Source organism: Lineus longissimus, chromosome 18 (genome assembly GCF_910592395.1).
Source record: "Lineus longissimus chromosome 18, tnLinLong1.2, whole genome shotgun sequence".
NCBI lineage: Eukaryota > Metazoa > Nemertea > Pilidiophora > Heteronemertea > Lineidae > Lineus > Lineus longissimus.
This window is the reverse complement of record NC_088325.1, coordinates 7,431,825-7,457,204: the sequence shown is the minus strand read 5'-3', so window position 1 is coordinate 7,457,204 and position 25,380 is coordinate 7,431,825. Positions and strand designations below refer to the sequence as shown.

The following is a 25,380-nucleotide window of genomic DNA, read 5'->3' as shown; positions in this document are numbered from 1 at the left end:
CTGCTGGATCCTCAACAGTATGCAAGTGCAGGAACATGTGCTCGACGAAATCATGTCCATGCAAGGAGGCGAAGAAGCAGTGTCACGATATTTGCAAGTGCCTGAACACCAGATGCAAGAACCGGGGACAGGTTGGTTTATTTGTCCTCATTGTTCATTGTTATTGCCTCTATTTTTCAAGCATAAACCAGGGTGACCTTATAGAGAAACTCAAACTTCCAGTGTAAAATAACATGAGAGGTTCCAATTCTCAGTGCTGGCCTGTTTTGGCTTTCTGCCGGTGTCCGTCACATCCAGAATTTTTCAAGTTTGATTGGCATATCAGAGGAAATTCAAACTCAAACTTTTTACTCAAAAATCAATTATTTTTATTTAGCTGTTGTTCATTTTCATACAGCTGGCTAAAAACATATGCATTTACACATTGTATATTGTATATATTTAAATAGTAATATTTTTCTTATTGTTACAGAGTCAACATTCAACCCGATGCAAGACAAAGGGAAAAGTAGCAGCCCCTACTTCAAAACGTGCCTCAGCTGCCCCTGCAGTTGCCCTAAATTTATCAATACACCAGGTAATATGTGATACTAACCTCATTACTTTATTTAAAACCAAAAATGAATGCCTGGATGACAACATTATACAGATTTGCCTGAATCAGAATGTCTTGATAGTGGCACACAGAAATGTGCAAGATATCCTGGCTGGGCCTGGGGAAAGGAAGAATAGAGCTATGAGACATGCTTCGTATCGGCAGTATGTCCTCTTCAGTTATGGTCACTTGGGTAAGGGAGTTAGGGTTGTTATTCCTTCATGTGTAGTCCTAATGATCAGACAGCACTTCCCTTCCCCAGATGGCCGCTACACTGGATTTTTGCCCGGACGTAGGCTGATGTAAAACTATTCTTTCCTTTTGAAAAGCCTCAGGTGAAAGTCTTTCCCTAGGTTTTCAAATCACATGGAATGGAAATGAGAGCGTGCAATAAATGGTTTCACCAAGTCAGTCAAATTAGTCACCTTTGGAGAGTCTATGGTATAGTAATAAAAATATAACTATTATTTTTATTTTGTTAATTTCCGAGTCTTGACTTCTTCTTCTCCACAATATCAGCTGTTGTGATGCCTTGAACAGGAGCAATATTTGGAGCAATGTGCTTCGGATGATCCGGGGGCAGTTCCACACGAGCTTTCAATCGACTAGGGTGATCTCTTCTTTCTAAAAGCAGCATATACTCAGAGGACCTGTAAAGAAGAGAATTCAAATATACATTTACAAGTAACACAAGAATGTAATGACAAAAGTTAGGCAGACTGCAAGTACAAATTGGACTCGAGAATATTGTCCTAAACACACACCTATTTCATTATCATGCTTGGATGAGGATGCATTAGCATTTACTATACTAGTACACTGCATTGCATATTTTTGAATAAGTATAGTATACCTTTTACACTGGTAACCATGGCCCCTGCCCAGCAAATAACCTACCTGTGGTAGTCGTAATCCTTGGGTTCTTTCTTGTAACGTAAGACCCATCTTGCACCTCCCTTCGAATAACCTTTGGTTACGACAAGACGATCATCGTGTTTCTTCACCTTGCGGTGAATGTAGTGATTGTAATCAATGGCGGCAAGTTTTGTTCTGGTCAACATTGTGTTGTATCTAAAAGAAAACATTATGTCATTGAATGGTATATCTAGATATGTATACAACTACCCTACATGTATTACAAGATAATTTAACGTGTCCAATGCTATGTCATGAGAGCGACATTCTCTGTCTCTGAAACAGCACTTCAAGTGAGAACAAAATTACAATGAACTTACTCAAAGTGAGTCCTCTTGGAAGCATACATCGTGATGAGGCCATTGAAGTTCTCAAGTGGACCTGTGTGATGGAAGCCAGTGTAGTAATGGAGCTCCTTCATCAGTTTTTTGTCCGTTACCACACTTCTGACGGTATCCACCGACGCTCCATCACGAAGAGCCTCATTTTCCTCATCCGAGGGACCATGACTGCATTGTCCAGTTGCCCACTCATGAATACCTTGAACATGGTACAGGAGGGCCAACCACGATTCCTAAAACATATAGAACGTATGTTTAAAATTTCGCAGTCTCTAAAAGTAAATGCATGTACAAGAAACATTGCAACTTATACAGTGTGTGTGGGGACTAAAACTTTATTCACGAAAAACCAGGCCTTCTCGCAATCAACTGGTTTGATATTAGTTTGAGAAATAAGATGTTATATTGAATACTGATGCTGGGTAAGAATATTAATTATTTTACGCTTACCCTCAATGTATCAACATTGCCTTCACAGGACTGACAACAGTGCCAAAAATGGTTAACAACCGGCTTCACCCAATCAAGCACCTTTGATTTCCCTTTGCCAGCCTGAAAATGAAGTGAAAAATTCTATAATTCACAGGGTTTTATCCTGTTATCAACCAATTAATGTTCGAGACGACCCGTTTTGTCATCGCCATGGAGATCTGTCTTAAAAAATTAGCCAACAACCTGTTGCCATCTTGCAACCCTTCCTGATGACGCTCGGACATTACGGCATCAGTGATATAGGCCTGCCATCACAATGGAAATTGTCCTGGTTAAAAAAGAATCAATCCAAGTGCTATTACATGTACATCTGTATACCTTGGATAATGCCGCCCCGATTTTCTTTGTTCGGTGCCAGGTGTCGAGGTAATGCCTGATGCCCTGAATGGCATCAATAGCTGCAGCTGTGAGTTCTGGGAAGTTGGACTTCAGCTTTTCTCTCGACTTTTCTGTGTCACCTGAAAATAAAATAAAATAAGTACTTCCAATCAAAGCACTGAATCTTTTTATAGATTTCTCTCTGGATTGATCATAAAGCTCATGTAATCTTTTCACCATTGCAAAGTAACATAAAATTTAGTCATGATTACTGTGCACAAGATAGTGGCATTGGGTAAACACTATGGAGATTCTGTTCTTGGAAGGAAATTTTAAAAAAAAGAGAAAAACATCCTTACCAAAACAGCTTCTGACCATGGGGTTGTCATCAGTGGTGAACGTTGCGATCTTTATTTTTGATACCAAGAACGCCAGACCATGGAATGCCCCATATCGCTCCATAGTTAGACTTTTCCCCTGTACCTGCCTCTTATCTACAGTCATTAGATGCACAATGTAGCCAGCAAGTGCCTCTTGAAACACATACTGGCAGTAGTGTGCTGAGAAACCTGGAAGAGAGAAGAAAATGTTAGAGAATTCAAATGTCGAAGTATATATGAAATAATACCTCACTTATACAAAATATATTACCAAGATTGTAGTATAGTGCAAACCACTGGTTATGCAAGGATGGGTTTTGTGTGCTGTGAAAGTATCTGCCCTCAATGGTAGGCATGTGTGAGCTTACTGAAACCTTGGAAAGACATAACAAAAAATGTGTGATTAGTAATAGTATAGTTAGTTGCTCACCTGGGCTATCACAACGGCCATCACCACAGATATCCACTGGGATTCCATGAAGCGCCGAGAGCATCATCTCCTGCGTTGTCCCCCAGAAACGCTCAACAACTGGGTTGACATATGCCGCCTGCAGCCGAGTGAACGTTGTTATTGAAGGAAACACCAGTTTCACAAACTTCGCCCACATTGCTACCTTCGTAAAGTTGTTCCCAGTCATGGTGACAGCAGAACACATTAGCAGGTTAGCAATGTAGACATTGCTGACCTTCCAGCTGGTCTTAAACTTGGCCGCAACATGTCCCTTCTGACATCGCCGATGAAAAATCATGGTTCCTCCTATCGGTGTTTGGGTTGTCTTTGACACGTCCCCACAAATGCAGCACTCCTTCAAATCGCTGAATCTATCGTTGAAAAGTGTTTTCAACTTGGAAGTTGAGCACACAACGAATTCCTCATCAACCATATTCGTCATTTCTTCACACAGCCCCTGCTCAAATTGTTTGTGGTAACCCACAGGAAGTAACCTGAAAATACATAATATTTGGGTCTGATTGAAAAAATATAAGGAAAAATATCCAAGCATGCCAATGGTCATGCATGCGCTGGCACAGTAAATTTTTCTGAAATAAAGAGGAGATGGGCCCCAGCTCTAAATTCACCAATGATCGTCAACGATTATTTCAAACTTGAGATGACATACCTTCTGGAACTAGATTCATTAGAGTCTAAAATATCAGGGCGAGATTCCTCAGACATTGTGGTTGGCTCTAAACTTGGATCATCATCATCAGATGGCTCAAACTCGTCCAAATGGTCTTCGCCGAAGGGAAGGTCATCATCTGAATCATCTGTCTGAAGTATATAAAAGGAAGCATGAATTTTATGGTGGCATTTCAACCTTTCAATGAAAATAAAATGCAATGGAATATTACATTGACTTGTAATTGGTGGCTGTTGTCCATTTGAGATGGGTTTTTATGCAGTACACTGTAGACTAGACATAACATAATGTACCCGTAACTGAAAAGTTATCTATGCTCTATGTAGTATACAAAGAAGTAGTTTAGAAACACACCAATATAGTATCATCCATAGCAATAGCATCAATAGGAGGTTCATAATCTGCATCGTCAAGGTCAGTATCACTGTCCGAATCGGACAATAAGCCAATCCCACTGGTTTCAGGCAGGCGACCGTGACCATCACAAGAAGAATTGTCTGTGCTCCTGCAAATGGACGAAACAAAATAGGTTATAATAGGCCCTAGTTCCAGGTCTAAGGTAGGCCTATGATAGTTGATACATCTACATGACATGTACATTTTTCAGGGCCTACATTCAATATAAATTGATCCAGTCAGTGGTGGTGCAGTGGGCCTGTAGGCCTACTGAGAAAGGACCTGCATGCTGCACAGATTAAAATCTCGTCGGAGATTTACTTACAGACAATATTTAGCCTACTGAAGTCGGCACCATTCGCCAAAGGGAACCATGTACATTGTAAATCTATTGTCGGACACATGAAAAGGATCCGGCTCGGCGAATATGCTGGCAGCGATATTGAACAAAGGGATCAAGTGTGTGGATTTGGGACAAGGATGAAAAAATTGTACTGAGGTTAAATTATTACATATTCTTACCAGGTTTGAGCTGCATCATCAGCAGAATCGACCAACATTTTTTCTTCATCCCGGCAGCCGCCATCGATCAAGAACGGTAACGGGAGACCAGGTCTTCTCTCGCCGTAAATTTCTATTAAGTGGCGAGCAACCTCATCATTCGTCTTCAAATTTTCTTCACTGCGTATCAATACCCAACGGTCATAGTTTTCCTTTGACACCCAGATCCTCTTACAGGCTCTTGAAGCCTTTTTCGGTCGGCCCTTTCCCTCTTTAACTTTAATTCGCGGCATTGATGCATGGTCACAACCTTCGGATAAGCAGTAAAGGTGGTCTGGGCCTTTGAATTGAATCATTTGTTTGAAGTGCAGGTTGAGACAAACCAGCCCAGTAGATGCATGGTCACAACCTTCGGATAAGCAGTAAATGTGGTCTGGGCCTTTGAATTGAATCATTTGTTTGAACTGCAGGTTGAGACAAACCAGCCCAGTAGATGCATGGTCACAACCATAAACAGTCTGGGCCTTTACATCAATTCCTTTGAAGCGTAGGTTGGTTGTGGCAAACACGTCCAGTGAACATGGTCCAGCCTAAGACAGGACAACCATGCAGTAATTGCCATCAGCTTTACATCAGGGACAACCAATAGTCAAGGACCTAGGTATGATTTTCTTAGCCCGCATTGCTAGCGAGAAAAACTAATAAGATAGGCTTTATTTTTTTGTAAACCAACTACCACATGCGGTTTTCTTTATTTAATCAATAACAGGGAAAAAGAATGAAATACTAGAATTGACTGACGCGGGTGAGCACTGAAGTTGGATGGGAGGTTATAGGTGTTCATTTATTTCTATGAGTATGAGTGTAGCTCAGCTCCTCTCTCACAGTCGTCTGTGATGTGGTCACCAAAAACGTTGAAATGCAGCGACAGATTATTCCTGCAAAACATGATGAGAAAACATTTTAATTTTGATTGCCAAGTTTTATAATACGAGACCAACAATAACTGATAAGGCGCTAATGATTATTGATCAAGGTAAAGGTAGGAACTACAGTAGAACCTCCCTTAGCGGACACCTCTGCCAGGCGGACACCTCTACATTACGGACACGTCCGGCCAGTCCCGATTTTTTTCTAAGTCATTTCCAATAACAAAAACCTCTGTACGGCGGACACCTCTCTACTCCGAATTGCGGACAGGGCGATGGCCAATTTTTGGTCCAATTCCCTCCCAATTGCGGACAGTAGGCAAAAACAATGGTTTCCAACGTGCGCTTGGAGAGTCAAGTAAGCCCGACAGGTGTGATATTTGCGTAATTAATCAACGTAATTACCCCATGGCATTGTGTTTTTGTATCCTAATTAAGCCGCGGCATTTGTTTACTCCAGCGCTCAAAGTTCGCGCCTAAATGGTCGCATATGCGACAAGAAATTTCATAATGCGACCAGAAATGTCCCCGTACTCTCACACCTGCAAATTGATTTTTTACAGTTTTTGCGAATTGTTTTGACAACATGCGACTGAACTCCCAAATCACCCATTTTACAAGTCTGCGAGTGATTCAAACAATAGCGATCGTATTCCGTAGATTGCGAACAAATTATTGAAAATGGTGTGGCGCGCGATCGTTTTTGATTTTGGATTGTAGACCCCACATCACTCGCTTCCCGCTCAATCCGACCATCGTCGATAACGCCCAAGACGGAGCACGCAGCACTACAGCGCCACGGCACGGAATTGAAAGGTAACATAACTCATTAACATAATTCATCCACTCCCTGAGGCTGTCAACACAATGGCCACTGGTGACGATCGCCAGCGCAAGCCCCAGCAGCGAAAGCTTTCGTTTTTGCCATGGTTAGTGTGCAACAGTAGTAGCATTTACCCTAAGTATTTCTTGATTAGTCATTCATTTATCTCTTGTATTGCATGCCCATCTGATATGTGACGTGAGCTGGACTACAACTGAGCAGAGTCGAGTTGCACTGAGATGACCCCGTCCCGTCATTGATTGATGTAATGTTTTTGAATCGTCGGCGCATCAATCTCAGCTTCTCCCGGGTCTCTTCCAAACATGTATTCCTTGAATTAGGCCTACATTGCCTAGAACATATGATATTAACTATGCAGATAAAATTGGCCTAGTAGAGTTTGATTTGTCACATGGAAAGATGTCACCAGGGCGTGGTAGCACGTGGTCGTCAGGATTTCCCGCCGAAATGTTTTACACTGAACTTACCCGTAACGGGCCGGCGTTTGTTTCACTTACTCCTATTACTTCTCTACTGAGGCAAATAAAAATGATTAGTCTCGTTTGAAAAATAAGGCAGACTTTTAATACTTGCTGATGCTGTTAAAGGGAGACTCAACTCATTGAAAAAATTTGAATTTTTGTTCGCTGATGTAAAAAAAATCTGACGCCTAATATTGCAGATATCAATTAATTTGAATGTATTAAGAATTTCCAAATGAGTGAGGTGTCCCTTTAGGGCAGAGGCTACCTGGCTGTTTTAACCATGTCGGCTTGTCACAATTAAAGAGGGCGCCACTAGGTCCGACATCCTTAAAAAAAAAATTTTAATTTAATTTTTTTTTTAAATTGTGGATAAGGACGTACGTTCTGAGTGACTGTTATGTCACCATCAGAATGCAAAATATGCCTGGGGCCCCAGAAGACAGAAAAAGGGGTCAGAATGCCTTAATTTGAAGCAAAAAAAACTTCTTTTTTTTTAAAAATTTTGCCGCGCGCGCACCCAAGCGAAAATCCGACATGGTTGTTCATTGAAATCCCAGGGAAGACCCTGTAGTACAGCTGCTGTAGTACAGTACAGTTGAACCTTCCTTGCATAGTGTAATCTATCGTCGTTATGTCCAGGGGATGTCTCAGCTGATTTTGATCCTGAGAAAAACACAATTTGTTTTAGTAGAATTCACTGGCTACCGGTGCGATAATGCTGTCTCTTTTGTTTTCTTATACAGTACTAGACCAGCAAGAGCTGTAGGTCAAGTAAGCCTACCTGATGGCATACCACACAAAGATATCGTCATCGATTATTTGGAGGAGGATGGGTCAGACTCCGAGACCATTACAAAATCGGCTCCTAAATATTGCAACTCAGCTCCTAAAAGTTGGAGGTAAGGAGCTGAAAATTTAGCTCCTAAATATTGCAACTCAGCTCCTAAAATTTGGAGGTAAGGAGCTGTGTGCTCCTAAGTAAAAAATTGAACTTTGAGCCCTGTACTCATCTTTTCAACTAATCAAATAGGCCTATTGTGTCACAGACACTCATAAATCCACGCGGTTTTGTCAGTGTTGCGGCGAATATGCGTTAGTAGAGAAATAAGAAAAAAAAATTTATTATTAATCAAAGGTGGCTGATGGACAGAAATTATGGTGTTTTTTCACACATTATGACATGTTGAGGAGATTTTGCAATAAAAGAGGAACCTTTTACTAGAGAGATTATTCACTCTCTGAGCTCCAAAGTAGCTCACGTCATTCAACGCAACATCACAAGGAAATACCGATCAGCCAACAGGTTTAAAGTTTCTACGCTAGATGTCAACACAGAGAAAACCAAGACCTGCAAGGCGAGAACTTCAAATCCACCTATCGGATGATTTGGCATAACCTCTCTATTGCGGACACCTCTCTATTGCGGACACCTGGGCCCAGTCCCATGGGTGTCCGCAATAGAGAGGTTGTACTGTACTAAGGAAGTGCTAATGATCAAGGATATTCATTGATTTGATTGAGAATATAATAAGAGTGTGATGACATTGTTTTAAATCAGATACTGCCACCATTTTGACAACTTTAGGTATCACATGACAGTGACTTAGCACATAATCGTTTGTCTGCTGGTGCATAAATTAAACTCAGTTTTGTTGGGCAATAAAAAGCCTAATATCTAAATAAATTGTGGGTCAAAATGTAGAATTTTACATATTGACTGCTGAATCATCAAGGATGGACAGCAAGAGCTTGGACTAGAAAGACAAGCTGTGAAAAGAGGCAAAATTTGTCATTGAATCTGCGCAATTACACTCCTTCATAATGTTGCGTTTAATGTACATTACTACAGAGACACTGAATAATGAGATCGACGCTTCAATAGGAGAAGGTCGACTCAATTCGAAGGTTGTTTTTACCAAATTGGGTTGAACGGAGCATATAAACAAATTGTGCTGAATCGTTTCTATGAATGTGTGAAGTTTCGTACCATAATTAATTTCAGAAACGGCTAAAAATATAAAATTTGTCACTTACCGAAAATCAATCCGTCGAAATAAAAAGGTCGCCATTTTTTTTCAGCCCATGACGTCAGCGGGCAAGTAAACTCGCACAGTGCCAAAAGCCAAGATCACCAGCCTATTCCTCTCTGCCACTATTAGCTTCCATGTTTGAAAGTCAATGTGCATTATACATTGCATTGGAGCGAATCCAGCACACTCTGCGATAATGGTGGCCAATTCTAGCAGGAATGTAAATGTATGTCAGTTAGGGGCGGGTAATTCAAACCAGGGACAAACAACATTTTTGCTCAGTACCGCCAACTGGTGATATAAATCCAAACTAATCTATTTTATTTCAAAAACTCTATATCAAGCAGGCCTCTTCATCTTTATTTCAATCTTCTATCTGCTGGAATACAGCGACAAAAAATTGTTTTGTAGTTTACACTTTTTGCCCCCTGGTGAGTTGAATTTGAGTCGAACTGCGCTAATTTTTTCTGTCAGCGGCATTTCCTAGGCTGTTTATGTCAAATCCCAGATTTGAAGTGCCTCAGTCATAAGGTTACGAAATGTCAAATTTCGTCCAGAGAAGGATGGAAGGATGGGAGGAAGGACAACCGCAACTCGAATAGCTCTGCTGACTTTCGTCAGCTGAGCTAAAAATACTTGCACATTCTTCCAAAATACGCAGTTGTGATAGTAAAAAGATGAGTTTAATCCACCTCTGAACTGAATTCATGATCACCGCCATTTTCCCCTCCATCTCCCCTCCAATACTGGAGAGTTGTGACGTTACGGGTGCAACCAGCCAACAGCTGATGTTGATAGCTCTTGAGTCGCGGCTAGGTCAAGATACTCCTTTAAGCTATGTAAATTAGGGGTTATTGCACAATATTCTCGATGCTGATTTGGATGAATGGAACTTGGGTGTCCCCTTTATACAACTGTGTCATCATTTTTCGTGTGTGTGATGTGTTTCTGCGCAGTACCAGGCCATTTTCTGAGAGAATGACATCATAGACGTTTCCAACGCCGTTAGAACGAAATCTACCGTGTTGTACCCGTGACGTCACAAACGAGGGAATTTTGATTCAAAATGGCAACGTTCATAATCAGAAATAAAGGACCTACAAAATGGTTACAGGAAAATTCGTCCCCGGATAATTCGTCCCCGGAAAATTCGTCCCCGGAAAATTCGTCCCCGCAAATTCGTCCCCGGATAATTCGTCCCTGAGGAAAATTCATCCCCGAAACATTCGTCCCCGAGGATAATTTGTCCCCGAGGATAATTCGCCCCCGGAAAATTTGTCCCCGAGGATAATTCGTCCCTGGAAAGTTCGTCCCCGAGGATAATTCGTCCCCAGAAAATTTTACAAAGTTGAAAGTTTGGAGGAAATATGAAAACTTTAAGTTTTGTACTACATGTATCTGCACACTTTTTCAGAATACAGGATAATTACTTTTCAAGAAAGTCGGATAATGAAACTTACACTCTTGTCATGAAGATAGGCGCTCGCTGCCTCAGCAGAGCTGAAGCACTGAAACGACCAGCAATTCTGAAAGAAAAAAGAATACTTTATTGTCTTTAAGTAGCAACAGCAAGCGTTCCCATGCAATGTATCCACAATGCATCCATCACAAGAGGGCATAGTGTCATGTGTAATGGTATGACGTGTATGAAAAACCTATTGCAATTTTAGCAAATCTGGGCTCGCCTTTTAAAGGAGTACTACGCTAATGTGTGCATTATTACTAAGCTGTGTGGCATGAAATGATCTTTTAGACTGCACCGGCAAATTTCATCAATTATTACAGGGCTCGAATTTCAGAAAAGGCACTCTATGCCATTTTTTTTTAAATGCCTTGGCGGACAGGGCCATTCAGTGGCATTTTTTTCCTTCTCTACAACAAATTGCCTTAGACTTTTGCCTCTGTATTTTTACTGCAGTGTTAGCCCATGCTAATCGGTTGTCCTGCTGCATGCCTACTATTCTGTGTAACTAATAAACCATTTCACACACTAAATACGGTCTCCAGACCACATCTCATTTCCTTGTCTCCAGTCCTTAGTTATCACAGGTGGTTGTTGTAACCCCGCGTACTCCCCCTAGTCTAGAATGCACTCAGTTCACTGCATTGCTCATTTGTTTTTGCCGCGTCTGCCTGGGCCACGTGACTTGATCCCGATTTACACGGACGAATTTTTGTTATCGGTAGAAAGAGAAACAAATCGTATAAAATCTCTTCAAACCATCTCATCCAGTATTAGGAGTAGCACTCAAGCAACGATCAAAATATTATTAAAATGTACGAAACATCAGTTTTTCAAAGTCGTAGAGAGAAGCAGTTAAATCATCAATTGAAATTCGGGAATGGGAAGAATCATTTCTGATTAACCTTTTCGAGAGAATGCAGTGCCACCACTCCTAATCAAAGGGAAACCACCTTCAATGAGTGCGGCCAGACGATAAACTAACTGCCAATTGTTCTTTCCCGCCCGATGTTGGCGAATAAAGTGCGACTCGTGGAAGCCTGTTTGACACACTTAGGATCGGAACCAAGGAGCAGCCCAGCGTTTTTCGCCAGGACTAAATCTAAACAGGGCGCACATCTAGCTGCAGGCCAGTACGTGCTGTAGGCACGTCATACACGCCGCATGCGCGTCAAGGCGGGGGGCTCTGAGATGGGATTTCAGTGTATTTGCGGCCGTAAATATCGAGGAGCAAAGGGCTTTTTTTTGTGTACGAAAATTTATTTTCATCAACTGTTATGCACTTTACGTGTCAGAATTCATAAGCAGAAGCAGGCGCAAGGTGGAGTTTACGTACCCATGATGTCAAAGACGCACACATCAGTCTATGAATGATCGTGAATGAACTGACAACTTCCCTGATTCTCTATCCTGTACTGCAATTTAGGCCTATAATCCTGAACGACTAATCCAATTTAAACCCATACAACAATATTTCACCGCCCGAGATATTAAAGTAACCCTCCCGCCAACGAGATGTTCCATTCCAGGCAGCCCGCCCGAACAACACATTCACAACTGCACAATGACCCAGGCGAACAAGTGCCCGCTATCATTACATAGCCTAGACTCTATTCTCCAATCAAGAGACCGTTGTGCTGAAGAATGGCCGACTCATGCCACAGGAATTTTTGTCATGGTTACGCTTGTCAATCACTCGAGGCGGCAGCTTTAAGGTTTTAATCGAGCGGTGCACGTTGACGAGAGTTATTAGAGGTTTTTTTCAGAGAGCGGTCATTTTTTTCAGAGGGCGGTCGTTTTTTTAACGGGGTGTCGTATTTTATAACAGGGCGAAGTGCGGCCCTCTGTGTTATAACAGGGCGGTTCCGCCGATATGTAAGTACAGTAGAACCTCCCTTAGCGGACACCTCTGCCAGGCGTACACCTCTACATTACGTACACGTCCGGCCAGTCCCGATTTTTTCAAAGTCATTTCCAATAACAAAAACCTCTGTTTGGCGGACACCTCTCTACTCCGAATTGCAGACAGGGCGATGGCCAATTTTTTGTCCAATTCCCTCCCAATTACGGACAGTAGGCAAAAACAATGGTTTCCTGCATGCGCTTGGAGAGTCAAGTAGGCCTGACAGGTGAAATATTTGCGTAATTAATCAACGTAATTACCCCATGGCATTGTGTTTTTGTATCCTAATTAAGCCGCATCATTTGTTTACTCATCTTTCCAACTAATCACATAGGCCTATTGTGTCAATGGACACACATAAATCCACGCATTTTGACTTGCAAGACCAGACTGAAGATTGACGCACCTGCTACGGCTAACCACTCACTTGATGCCTGGTGGCAGTAGATAGGAATGTGGACAAATGAAGACTGGCAGAGAATTGCACCTGCACAATCTTTCAAAAGCTTGCACTTTAGGATACGTGAGGATACATGCCTATGTTTGTATTGGATAAAGTAAGAGATTAAATGCTTAGTTGTAGCTGCTATAGCTGCTATAGCTTTGATTTTGCAAGGGACGTTATATGTGCCTATGAACAACCTTCAGTCCTTGAGCCTTTTGGGGAAGCTTCATGTACTACAAGTGTACTACAAGCGAAGCAGCATCAATATATATGCCCGTCGCTTCGCACTCCAAAGCTAACCACGATGTCTGGCAGATCGACTGGTACTTTATCGTTGCATGGTGTAGTTGTAAAGCATTTTTATCACTTGAGAATGTGGTTTGTACATACATTATGCCGCTGCTTTGATATGACTTTCGGGTGGTATATTTCTATAATGGAAGATCACCACAAGGCGGCCATCTCGGATTTCAGATCAGACCCAAAATTATCAAAGCAATTCTCCCATCACACCCAATCATGCCACAGAGGGTTGTCTTATTCAGCAGTTACAGTCCAGAATGCATGAGCCAGGATGGCCACCTGGAAGCCACACTGGATATCGGTTCAGGCTCAAAATCAATCAGGCACCTCTCCAACCCCTGCCCAGCAAATATCATGCTACAGAAATTTAAAGCCCGTGAGGCAACTCATTCTGCAGTTACAGTCCAGGATATAAATCCAAAGATGGCAGCCTGGCAGGCATTTTTGACATTGGATCAGGCCCAAAATCAATAGGACACCTCCCCAATCCCACCCCATCATGCCAAAAAAATTCAAGCCCATCAGGTGTCTCGTTCAGCAGATACAATCCAGAATGCGAATCCATTGGCGAGTGATCACACTTTTTATGTTTTTATATAACACCCCCTAGTGACAAAACTGGGACTGATTTAAGGTCGATGTACTATCACCTAGGGTTACATCTGTACAGAGATTGGGAACAATAGCTTCAGTGGTAACGAAATATAATCATTTCATAATCTGGCACGAACTTTCATCTCTCTGACCTCAAAACATGTACAATATATTATGCCCCCTCCCAAGAGGCATCTGCCAGAAACATTTCAGCAAGCTGCGACCAGCATTAGCAGAGTTATTGCATTTTTTGTGTTTTCGTATAATGGCCCCTAGTGGCCAAAGCAAAGGTCAGATCACACCGATATCAAACTCAACCTTACCAGTCTCCTGTTCATACTTGCAAGAATGAAAAGGCCAGGGTCATTGTGCTCATCGTATAGATCTTTAGTAGACAATTCATGCTGGTTAAGAAACATGCTATATACAGGATGTCTCTTGAATAATGCAACAGTTCCTAAATCCATGATTATATAGAAATACCAAGTATTCTAACCATATGTTTATGATACTCTGTAGATGTGTTAGGGCATAAGTTTCAATTTGAGACCTTTCTCAGGCCGTTCCCTTTCCTGATGGCTGCACATCATTGTTTGAATGAGTCGGGGTAAAATGGCATTTGTTCCATGTTAGAGGACTTGAATGAAGAACGACATAAAAATAATAATCAAATCAAAATAAACTTTGATAACAAAACTTAACAATAGCATTTGCTTAAGGCTAAAACAATCTTCTTTATGAACAGGAACAAATTGAAAACAATTGTTTGGACATCATTCGATGGTCAACATGTATGGCACTATCTTTTCAACTTTCCTCAACTTACGCACGAAATCCTTCAACACTCTCTCTTAAGCAATAATCGCAATTTTTACGGTTTTCTGATTTGGCTCCCCAGTCGCCAAATCCCTGAGATCACTTTTGTCCCAGAGATCACCTGACTATACGGTACTGTACATGTGTACTAATCTGTGAGATCAATGGTCACTGCAGTTTTTGAGCTGTACGGTCAGAGTAAGAACCGACGACAATCCACGGACCGTATCTTACTGTGCGCAGACCTTGCAATGAATTTTTGCGATACGGTCCGAGAGAAACCAGCACACAACTGAAAAAATTCATGGTACTGTCCGATAAAATATATAGTACGAGTCGATAGAAATCGAAGTATGATTCGGTCTTGCCGGAGTATCGTCTGAACACTGCACGAAGCGACGAAATGATCCGATACGATGCGATACTAACGGGCACAGGCTTAACTTAAACTTAAATTAGCCATGTGCTCAATGTAACTAATTGACGTCACCCATATTGCCCAATCACTGCCCAACTGATGACCTGGCACTTGTCGCGAGTGGGACATACTTCGATTGAAAACATGTCATAACTTCATATGCGTCAAACCTGATAATCGTTGGTTGAGGCTAGAATAAGTGCTAATATTCATGGATAAGTTTCAAGCTTGTTAGAATTTACCCACTTTGCCCTGTTGTCAAGAAAGTGAATGTCAACTTTCCCATTAAATTTTCATGGTAAACAAACTTCAATTTCCTGCAGAACTACGTCAGACAAAATGAACCAATCAACACTGGGAACGTCTAAGGATGATTGGTCAATTTGTAGTATGATACGATACGATACAAGACAACAGGAGACGATGATTTAATTTTTTGGTCAGGAACCGGCAGACAACATGTCGATTACGATCCGATGTAAATTCAGGTAAGGTCCGAAATTAAACACGAGCCGCTGGGATTTCGGTCACGATACGTGGTCCATACTGCGCTCTCATCGAGCCGACCTAGGACAGTGCAGTGCTAAGACACGATCATGGTACGATTCGACGACGGTACAACACGATGCTACTTCTGTTGCTCTTGCTGCAGTATTGTATAGACTCCCCTACGGTGAGCCAAAAATAAGAGTGAAATCTCCCGCGGTTTTGAAGTTATAGCCTGGACGTGCAATGCACGACACACGACAGGCCCATACCATAATACTTCTGTCTTGCGACGGGCGTATAAAAGAAAGCTGATGTGAAGGCTGGCCTAAAGTGTACCAAGGCACCATAACCAACCAAGAATGGTTGCAGTCTTTGGAGCAGACAGAGCAAGAACGTGGATGTGCAGGGATTGAAAGAATCTTCTAAAGTTGTGGAGGAGCTCAAAAGGGGTATCATCTCCAATGAAGAGATCATCAGCAATCTTTGCAACTGAGCCATCCTTTGAGAGTGGACCAAGAACACGAAACATGAGTTCCACAAGTCAGTCTCTGAACCTGGCATGCCCATTGCAGATTCCGTGTAAACTCCGACACCATGAAAAGGTGTGGCGACTCCTCAATATGTCATAGATTACCACGCTGATGGTATCTGGTAAAAAGTGTTCTTCAAATCTTTGGTGATGATGTACTTCTAACAAGCGACTTGGCGGAGAGAAGAGTCAATGTTGAGGATTGTGGCTTGCCAAAGTGACCTACATTAGAAAATGTGGTGTCTTGTCGGTGGCCACCATTTGGTTTCTTGACCAGGAATGACGAGTAAAGGTAATTTAAAGTAACCTCAACATTCTCTAGGCGTTTAAACACACCTTTGTTTTCTTATTGTCCTGGATTCCACCATTTTATTGCGACAGTACTGTGGAAGCTTACTCATTGGCTGAGGTGGTTGGACTGGACCCATCTTAACCATGGCTATGAAAGGTCCAGAACCGCCGTTATACTCTCTGGAATGAACACACTGTTGTATTGGACTACTAGACCCTGGCATTGCACAATCACTTCGGGTGACAAAATGTTGTTTGGGTCCAAATAATCCCGGCACTGTGGTTAACCGGCTCAATAGATCATGGTTGGCTGGTTTTACAACCATCCTGCTGACTGGGTCGATTCCAGCTGTGAATACTGGACTGATTTGACAGAAGTGTTCCTTTCGCTTGACCAAATGTGTTACCATGTCGAGAGTGGGCCAATTATAGACAATATCACCAGTTGGCTTTCTGCACCATTCAAGAGCGTATTCGGAGTCTGAACAATTGTCTGAGGGATTGTCCAAGGGATTTCAACCTCATTGAATTACCCTGGCCAAACAGAAGTTGAGGTGGACGGGCGCAAATAATGTGGGGGTGTGAACAGCATGGCAGTCGAGTGATTTACTTACTGAACCATAGCTTTAAACAAACAGTACCATCACCTGAGACGACCCAATGTTTAGCTGGTAATACAGCTGTGTCATTTTACTCCAAAAAGGGTGTCCCAGGAAGAATGTCAACGTCAAGGTTCTCCACAACAAGTCCCTTAAATGAAAAGGCCAGGGGCCATTGTGCTCACCGCACAGATATTTGGTGGTTAATAGGAATTCATCCTGGTTAAATGATATGTGCATGCATAGTATGTATACAAGTCTAATCAAAATCGGTATGACAAGTGATGTAACCATAGCTTTAAACAAACAGTACCATCACCTGAGACGACCCAATGTTTAGCTGGTAATGCAGCTGTGTCATTTTACTCCAAAAAGGGTGTCCCAGGAAGAATGTCAACGTCAAGGTTCTCCACAACAAGTCCCTTAAATGAAAAGGCCAGGGGCCATTGTGCTCACCGAACAGATATTTGGTGGTTAATAGGAATTCATCCTGGTTAAATGATATGTGCATGCATAGTATGTATACAAGTCAAATCAAAATCGGTATGACAAGTGATGTATCCTTGCTTGGAGTACCTACCATAAAAATATCATTGAAAACAAGTCACTAATAAATGAGATATTGCAATTTTTACCTTTTTTAGTTTTGGCACCCTGGTGGCCAAGTTGAGAATCAGATCAGACCAAAATTCGGTGTCAGCGGTTATGACAAAGGGATTCATGTGTACCGAATTTCAAGTTCATCACTTCAGCGGTTAAGAAACATGCCATAGTAACACTCAAATGGCCGATTTACGCCTTTCTATATATTCACCAACTTTACTGTTGTGATATCAGTTTTTTTCTGATCTAGATTATTCTTTTAGGTCTAGTCTAGTTAGTTGTCTGCAGAGTCACAGACTGTCACAGTTGATTGGGTCATTATTTATATACACCCAATGAAAAATGTTCTATGAAGTCACATAAAAATCGTCTTGTACTGCAAGAAACCATTGTATCTCGTAATTTAAATGCTTGCATACGATTAAAGGGAAGATTTGGAATGCATTCATTACTGAGGGTTGGGATAATTTACTAGAGTCATTCAAATGACCGTGCTTTTGGCCGATTCAAATGTAAACAAAGCCGTCATTATCACTCTTCGAGTGCGAGCATGCTTTTTGCCTCAATCTACATATACCTTCTAACTTAATCAAATGATATGTAAAATGTCAATCTCTTGGTTTAGAGATCCGAAGGGAGGCATTAATCTTTCGTGGTCAGGTGCTTTCTTGACATTGAAAGAGATTTGCTGGTGCTTTATTAAAAAATCTTCGCTGGGTGGTCAAAATGGAAATTGCCTATTTGTTTGGAGGTCAGGCGGGGTGATGACGTCAGTTTTGCCATTTCCCTTACCGCTCGCCCTCCCGCTATGAATCAAGATAGCGTTGTTTTATTCTTCTCAATCTCAACAGCATTGGTAATCAGCAACAACTTCCAATTGAACTCTGTGGAAGGACAGTCGCCCACAGGATTATCATTTTCTCGCCTTTTATTTGATGATGTCATTGGTGCTGTTTGCTGAGAACATTGATTTCAAATAAATCCCAAGAATAATGTCTCATTGTCGGACTTATGAGATGTCGGACATGTGGTACTTCAGACTTATGATACCTTTATGAATGTGGGACTTATGGGATGTCTGACTTGTGGGATGTCTGACTTGTGGGATGTCAGAATTGTGGTACATTTTCACAAAATAATTTTTCCATTGTCGGACTTATGATACTTCGGACTTACGGGATGTCAGACTTATGGGGGGACACCATTAGTTCTACCCTATAGCACTCATTCCAAAATATTTCTCAGGGGTATCTTTCTAGAGAAAATCTTACAGACTCCAATTTTGAATTTCGATATTTTTCATACCCCAGATACAAGTCAACAACACCACCAGGTGGCAAATTTATATTCCCCGATCGGAAATGACGTAGTTTGATCGCATTAAACTAGTGTGAATCCATAGACAACTACACATGCCCTTAGTTATAAGGCTTTATTTCGGCTGGCAAACGCACGTTGGTCTAAAAATAAGCCCAAACAATGGGCCGAACAAAAGACAAGGTGACGTAGAAAGCGAAAACCTACTTGGTGTGAAGGGGTCCATTGAACACTTCTTTAGTCAACCCATGACCTTTCTTTGGGCAGGAGAACGGGAATTGTAAACTCATTCCATTTAAACATACTGAACTTCCAGCCGTATTGCCTCCGTTCCCTCCGCCCACACCACTGAAGAAATACGTTTCAATTTTCTGTATATTGCGCGCCTCACTTAACGGTGCACCTCACCCAAATTTGAGCTGGTTCTGCCATATGCAATGTACACTATCGCTATGCGGTAAATAAAGTAGCATATGGTGAACCCATTTTTGATCACACAGACCTCACTTTCCATGGTCACTGCGCTGTTAATATGAGTGTTTGCCCTTTTAATCTGCTCTAGACACTACTAAGTTTCAACGCAAAGCATTTTGTGGTTTTTGAATGAGACACTATACACTTGCCGAGATATCAGACCGCTGATCGAGCAACAGCGAAGGTCAGTGGCCTCACGCTAACTTCAGGGCTGGAAATACAAATATACGACGGCACTCGCGGTATTTGCTGCCGCAATCAACTAATTTACCGCAGATTGTACCAATAAACCATGGCATACTTTTGCCGTCGTAAAATTGTGTTCACTTACTTTATTTGAAAACTCTGTGGTGTGCATTGTGGGAATTTCCAGCCCTGAACTTGTTACAATGGCAATGGTGTGTACAGCGATGCCGTTTACGAGCGAGTAATAGCCGATCAACTTCAGCTTGAAATAGATTGCATACAAATGCATGCTGTACTTTTCGTCAAGGTATTAATCAGACGTGTTGTCTGTGAAGCTTAGCAATGTCAATATATTGACAAAGATGCATAGCCCCTTTGCCAGATACGCCGGTACCACTAGATTCATGCACTTTGATTGGGAACAACGTTTACATCCCATGTGTTGGCCGTGGTCACGTCACGATGCATTGCGGCTCCGACAGTTTTACATGACTGTAACGTGACGTGACGCGACGTCTTTGTAAACGTTATCCCCAATCAAGTGCAACGATCTATAGGATCGGCAAAACAAACAATCAGCAATAATAGATCTTCATGGTAAAAGACGCCTGACAATGGCTTGAGAGGCATTGTCTGGCATCATTGACCGTAAAAACCTATCGAAGGTAGTTTGTTTTGATGTCCCTTCTAGGTGGTACCGGCGTGCATCTGGAAAAGGGCCTAATAAACCGTATGCGAAAATAAATTTCAGCCATTTTGAAAAGGCCTTTTCACAGGCAGCATAAGTTTACTGTGACATAAAACTATTAAAAGTAATGTTTAATTTCAAATCATCACCAAAAGCATTCAAAATATGATGAACATTGGAAGACATGGACAACTTCAATATTTTCACTTTTATGCCATGTTTAACAAACGTTGCCTGTGAAAAGGGTCTTTTCAAACGCAGTGGATATTTTACCGTGTCATGGTTTCATTTCATTTTGGTTATTTAGCCGGAACTTCCAATCCGAATCCATTTGACATGCGCAGTTAATAATTTTCAGACAAATTGTATATTTTAGATTTCTACTGTTTCTGCTGGCAATGGCGATACGGCAATCGTATACGAAATGTTATTTTGCCGGACGACGTACACCAGTCTTCTGCACAAGGGGCAACACCGCACTTTCATAGAACATTTTATCCACTTTGTCCGAAGCTTTGATAGCGCATTCAACAGCCGAAAGAAAATTCGTCACCAACTGTGAACGCGCGGCATCCTTCCATCATCATCACCAGATATAAACATGTCAAAATTGCCGATTTCAAATAATTGTCCAAGTCCAAAAATCATGAATGAACTGCGCATGTCGAACCGAAGATCCGGCAAAATAGCGAAAAAATCTGAAACCGTGACACGGTCATAATCATAATATATTATAACTACTGCGCTTTTCAAAATGGCCGAAATTTATTTTCGCAGGTTGTCTATAGACGGTAGGCTAGGGTCTATTTTACAGACCAAAGACCTTACAGACCCCGTTTTTTGGCTCTCACTTTTTTATTAGTGGAGATTTTCATGAAATCTAAAGTGATATTTTTGAAAAAAATTAAATTTTAGTACCTTGATTTTGAAGAAATAAAAGTCTGTAAATCTCAGAATTCTAAATAAGAAAAAACGTACCAACTTCAAAGACAAAAAATTATATTCAAAAACATTTGTTAAATAAAAGGTTAAGTTCATTATGTGAAGGGTGCTAGGCCTACAAAGATTATCAATTGTTTGTTGACATAATATTCATAATCTTTGAATCACCCTTCACATAATAAACTTAATTTTTATTTAACAAATGTTTTTAAAATATTATAATTTGCCTTTGAAGTTGGTATGTTTTTTCTTATTTAGAATTCAGATATTTACAGACTTTACTTAACAAATGTTTTAAAAATATCTTAATTTGCCTTTGAAGTTGGTCTGTTTTTTATTTTTTAGAATTCTGAGAATTACAGACTTTTATTTCTTCAAAATCAAGGTAGGCCCTACTAAAATTAATTTTTTTTCAAAAATTTCTTTCTGAGCATGCGGCAACCGTTGAAGGTCCAATATCGCTTTCTTTAGATTTCATGAACATCTCCACTAATAAAAAAGTGAGAGCCAAAAAATGTGGTCTGTAAGACCTTTGGTCTGTAGAATAGACCCTACCTCTAGACAGCCTACCACACCGACATGCGACTACCGTAGTGCCTAGTAGTGGTTTGACCTCATCTTGTCCTTGTCAACATAAATGTAAGCATGGATATTTAGGCCTATCCTTATGTTTATGTGTAATGATTCGCAGATAGCTTTAACTCATTGTTACCAGGAATAGAGTATTCAGTGATACACTGTCTCATTTTCACACTATCATTCGATTTCATTCATCCATATCATCAATCATGAGTTTCAGTTTGGATTGCTAAAAATCTCACCTCAAAGTTGACAGAGCCATTTTGGTAAACCTTGTCCCTAAGGCAAAGACGCCCGAAATAAAACGAAACCTGTCGTGGCGAATGGCGAATGGCATAATGCAGAATTGATTGATTCCGCTCTAGGGCCTACAGGTTGGCCCAAAATTATTTTCCCTCACACAATGGAATTCTATTGTGCAAGGGAAAATAATTCTGGGCCACACGATGCTCTATATCATTCTTCAAAGCAAGCATATCAATTTATTCAAAGGAAAGACAGCCTTATCACACACTACGAGAACGGCTCTGTGGCCACATCTATGGGCGGTTATTGCCGCAAATATTCACCAACGCGCGAGGGATAGCAAGTTACTTCTAGAAGCCGATGAGGCGTATAGTTCGTGGCGCGTACAGCTGTAATTTCTAAAATCTGCATTTCCTAGAATTGTCGTGAGGGATAGATACCGCGAGCTCTAGAACCCGCAGGTTCTGGAACCGTGAGCGATAGATCTCGTGAGGGATAGAAGTTCCAAAAAATCCGTTATGTTGCGCCACTGTCGCATATTGACGTCTTCGTACAGAAGAAACAACGGACGAATATGGCGATGGATCAAGTTAGGGGATTGAAGAACGTGTCGTCCTTTTTAAGAAATTAAGTCGTTGATACCCGTCTTCATCACCCTATGTCGCTAACACGAAAAGTATGGCGTCTCAGGAGCAACCACCGGTCAAAAGAAATCGTGCTAATATAGCAGGCAAGTCAGTACCAGTGTCTCAAGTTGCTAGTTCGAAACAACGTGGCCAAAATGTTACCGGCGTACAGGGCCAAGTACATGGTGATAAAGCACAGCAAGGCTCGACGCAGGCTACCAGTACACAAGTGCAGGGTGTGTTTGTGGGCGGAAGGCAATTGTCCCTTGCTGAGGTAATAGCAGACATGTACACCAAATTGAACAAGCTGGATACAATAGAACGCAGTGTACAGTGGATCGAGAACGAAATCACTACTTTGAAGGCCGATGTCAGTTCTACCTCGAAAAAGTGTGACGATATTGGGCGGAAGGTTGATGTATTGGAAGTAGAAAATCGCAAATTGTATGACACGATTGGTTCACTACAGGAGCAGGTTTTGGATGTTCAATGTCGCTCGATGATGGATAACTTACTTTTCGATGGTGTCCCGGACGGCCAAACCGATACCGAGGACTCAAAGGATGTGCTGCTTAAAATTATCGAAGAAAGGCTTGAAATACCGAGAAACGAAATTGATACACAAAGGGCTCATCGAATAGGGAGACCAAGGAAACCTTCTGAGCGACCGAGAGCAATAGTGGCAAAGTTGGTGAACCGTGATGACCGAAGGAGGATACAGCGTGCAGCGCCTAAGTTAAAGGGCACAAACATATATATCAACGAGCAATACCCTAGATTGATCGAAGAGAGGAGAAAGAAACTAAGACCATTCGTGAAGAAAGCAAAGAATATGGGGAAAAAGGCTTGGATAAATCGTGACAAACTGTGTATTGACGGCAAACCGTGCGAGGACCCACAACACGTGTTGGAAGGGAGGCCCATTCGTGACTATGGACGTGAACAGACTACTGTCATGGAACATTACGGAGACGCTGAGGTGCATGATATAGCACCAGTACAGCGGGAACGTGACTTTTTTAAACTGTTAAATCTTAATGTATGTGGATTAAAATCGAAACTTATCGCTGAGGATTTTGAGGAGTATGTAAGTGACTTTCAATTTTTGTTTATTACCGAGACTAAGCTTAATGATGTTGATGAAATTTCGGTACCAGGTTTTAAAATGTTTGCAAAAAATAGACAAGTGTGTTCGGCTCACCCATCTGGGGGAATTGCTCTTTTTGTGAAAAATGAGTTAACAGAATTTTGTGAAGCTGTGAATAGTGAACATCAACATATTCAGTGGTGTAAAATTGATAAAAAGTGTCTATCCCTAGATAAAGATCTATTATGTGGTGTCGTATATATGGTTTTATGCCTGTTTCGCCTATTCCTGTTTCGCCTATTCCTGTTTCGCCTACAAAATTCCTGTTTCGCCTATTCCTGATTCGCCTATTCCTGTTCCGCCTATTCCTGTTCCGCCTATTCCTTTTTCGCCTATTTCCTGTTTGGCCTATTTCCTGTTTGGCCTATTTCCTGTTTCGCCTATTCCTGTTTCGCCTACTTTCCAGTACCCCTACAATAAATCGACTCTCCCACGGGGAACCTTAGGGATGCATGTCCATTTTACGGGGAAAATGTGAGGGGACAATTGGATGATGTTAACGATGTGATGACAATTTGACTAATCAAATGCCATCAACTTTGTTAACAAACCATGCCGTGACCGTTTTGAAAGAGTCACCTTGAAAGCGGGGACAGTCCGGGACTTATTTGACCATAGGACCATAGGACCATACTGACACACAGTAAAAACTAATAGATTAAGTAGAGTAAAGCAGTCGTTTATTTTATGAAAACTGAATTCATGAGTTTTTGATAAAAATACATGATATTGTACATTCTCATAGTTATTTGATCAAAATTAGCTGTAAAACCCATGTCATAATATACATGTAGGTACAGCACATATAAAGTCAAACAAGGTGGAAAATACATATCATGATATTATGTCAGACAAGGTAACTGATGGCATCAACGTAACTCATTATGTCCCTCTCTCCATTGACGTATTGTTCTTTGAGGCGTAACATGCGTTCGTCAATGCGTACATATGTGGCTCTCCTCGGGTTTGGTCGGTCAGTAAGGGACGGTTCATATTCCTACGTCTGTGGGGAGGTTAGCAATACATTTGAATAGGCGAAACAGGAATAGGCTAATCAGGAATTAGGCGAAACAGGAATAGGCGAAACAGGAATTAGGCGAAACAGGAATAGGCGAAACAGGAATTAGGCGAAACAGGAATTAGGCGAAACAGGAATAGGCGAAACAGGAATAGGCGGAACAGGAATAGGCGAAACAGGAATACACCGTATATATTCCGCCGGAAAACTCGAGGTATTCAAGCATAGATTTATTTGATAAGTTAGAAAGTGACATTGTTGATCTGAACGCCAGGTATGATTGTTATTTTTGCATAGGGGGTGATTTTAATGCCCACACGGGCGAAAGCCTGGACTTTGTTTTGGGAACTGATCTGTC

General features: G+C 41.4%; 2 protein-coding genes across 2 annotated transcripts in view; both read right to left on the bottom strand.

The window, feature by feature from the left end:
• LOC135501995 (succinate dehydrogenase cytochrome b560 subunit, mitochondrial-like) overlaps positions 1-22,292 on the bottom strand; it is a 91,531-nt gene extending 69,239 nt beyond the window's left edge. Inside the window, exons 1-2 of the mRNA XM_064794402.1 lie at positions 22,228-22,292; positions 10,808-10,873 (exon numbers count right to left, since the gene is read on the bottom strand). Of these exons, the coding sequence (XP_064650472.1) occupies positions 10,808-10,873; positions 22,228-22,247 (86 nt within the window). The 5' untranslated portion in view covers positions 22,248-22,292. The remainder of the gene's footprint in view (positions 1-10,807; positions 10,874-22,227) is intronic.
• On the bottom strand, positions 887-4,675 carry LOC135501994 (uncharacterized). The gene is made up of 9 exons (XM_064794401.1): positions 4,538-4,675; positions 4,163-4,314; positions 3,472-3,986; positions 3,021-3,230; positions 2,662-2,801; positions 2,302-2,403; positions 1,831-2,084; positions 1,493-1,666; positions 887-1,245 (listed from the first exon to the last, which is right to left on the bottom strand). The coding sequence occupies exons 1-9, from the start codon at positions 4,553-4,555 to the stop codon at positions 1,074-1,076; spliced, it is 1,737 nt and encodes a 578-aa protein (XP_064650471.1). The 5' UTR covers positions 4,556-4,675; the 3' UTR covers positions 887-1,073.
• Positions 22,293-25,380: the final 3,088 nt, after the last annotated feature.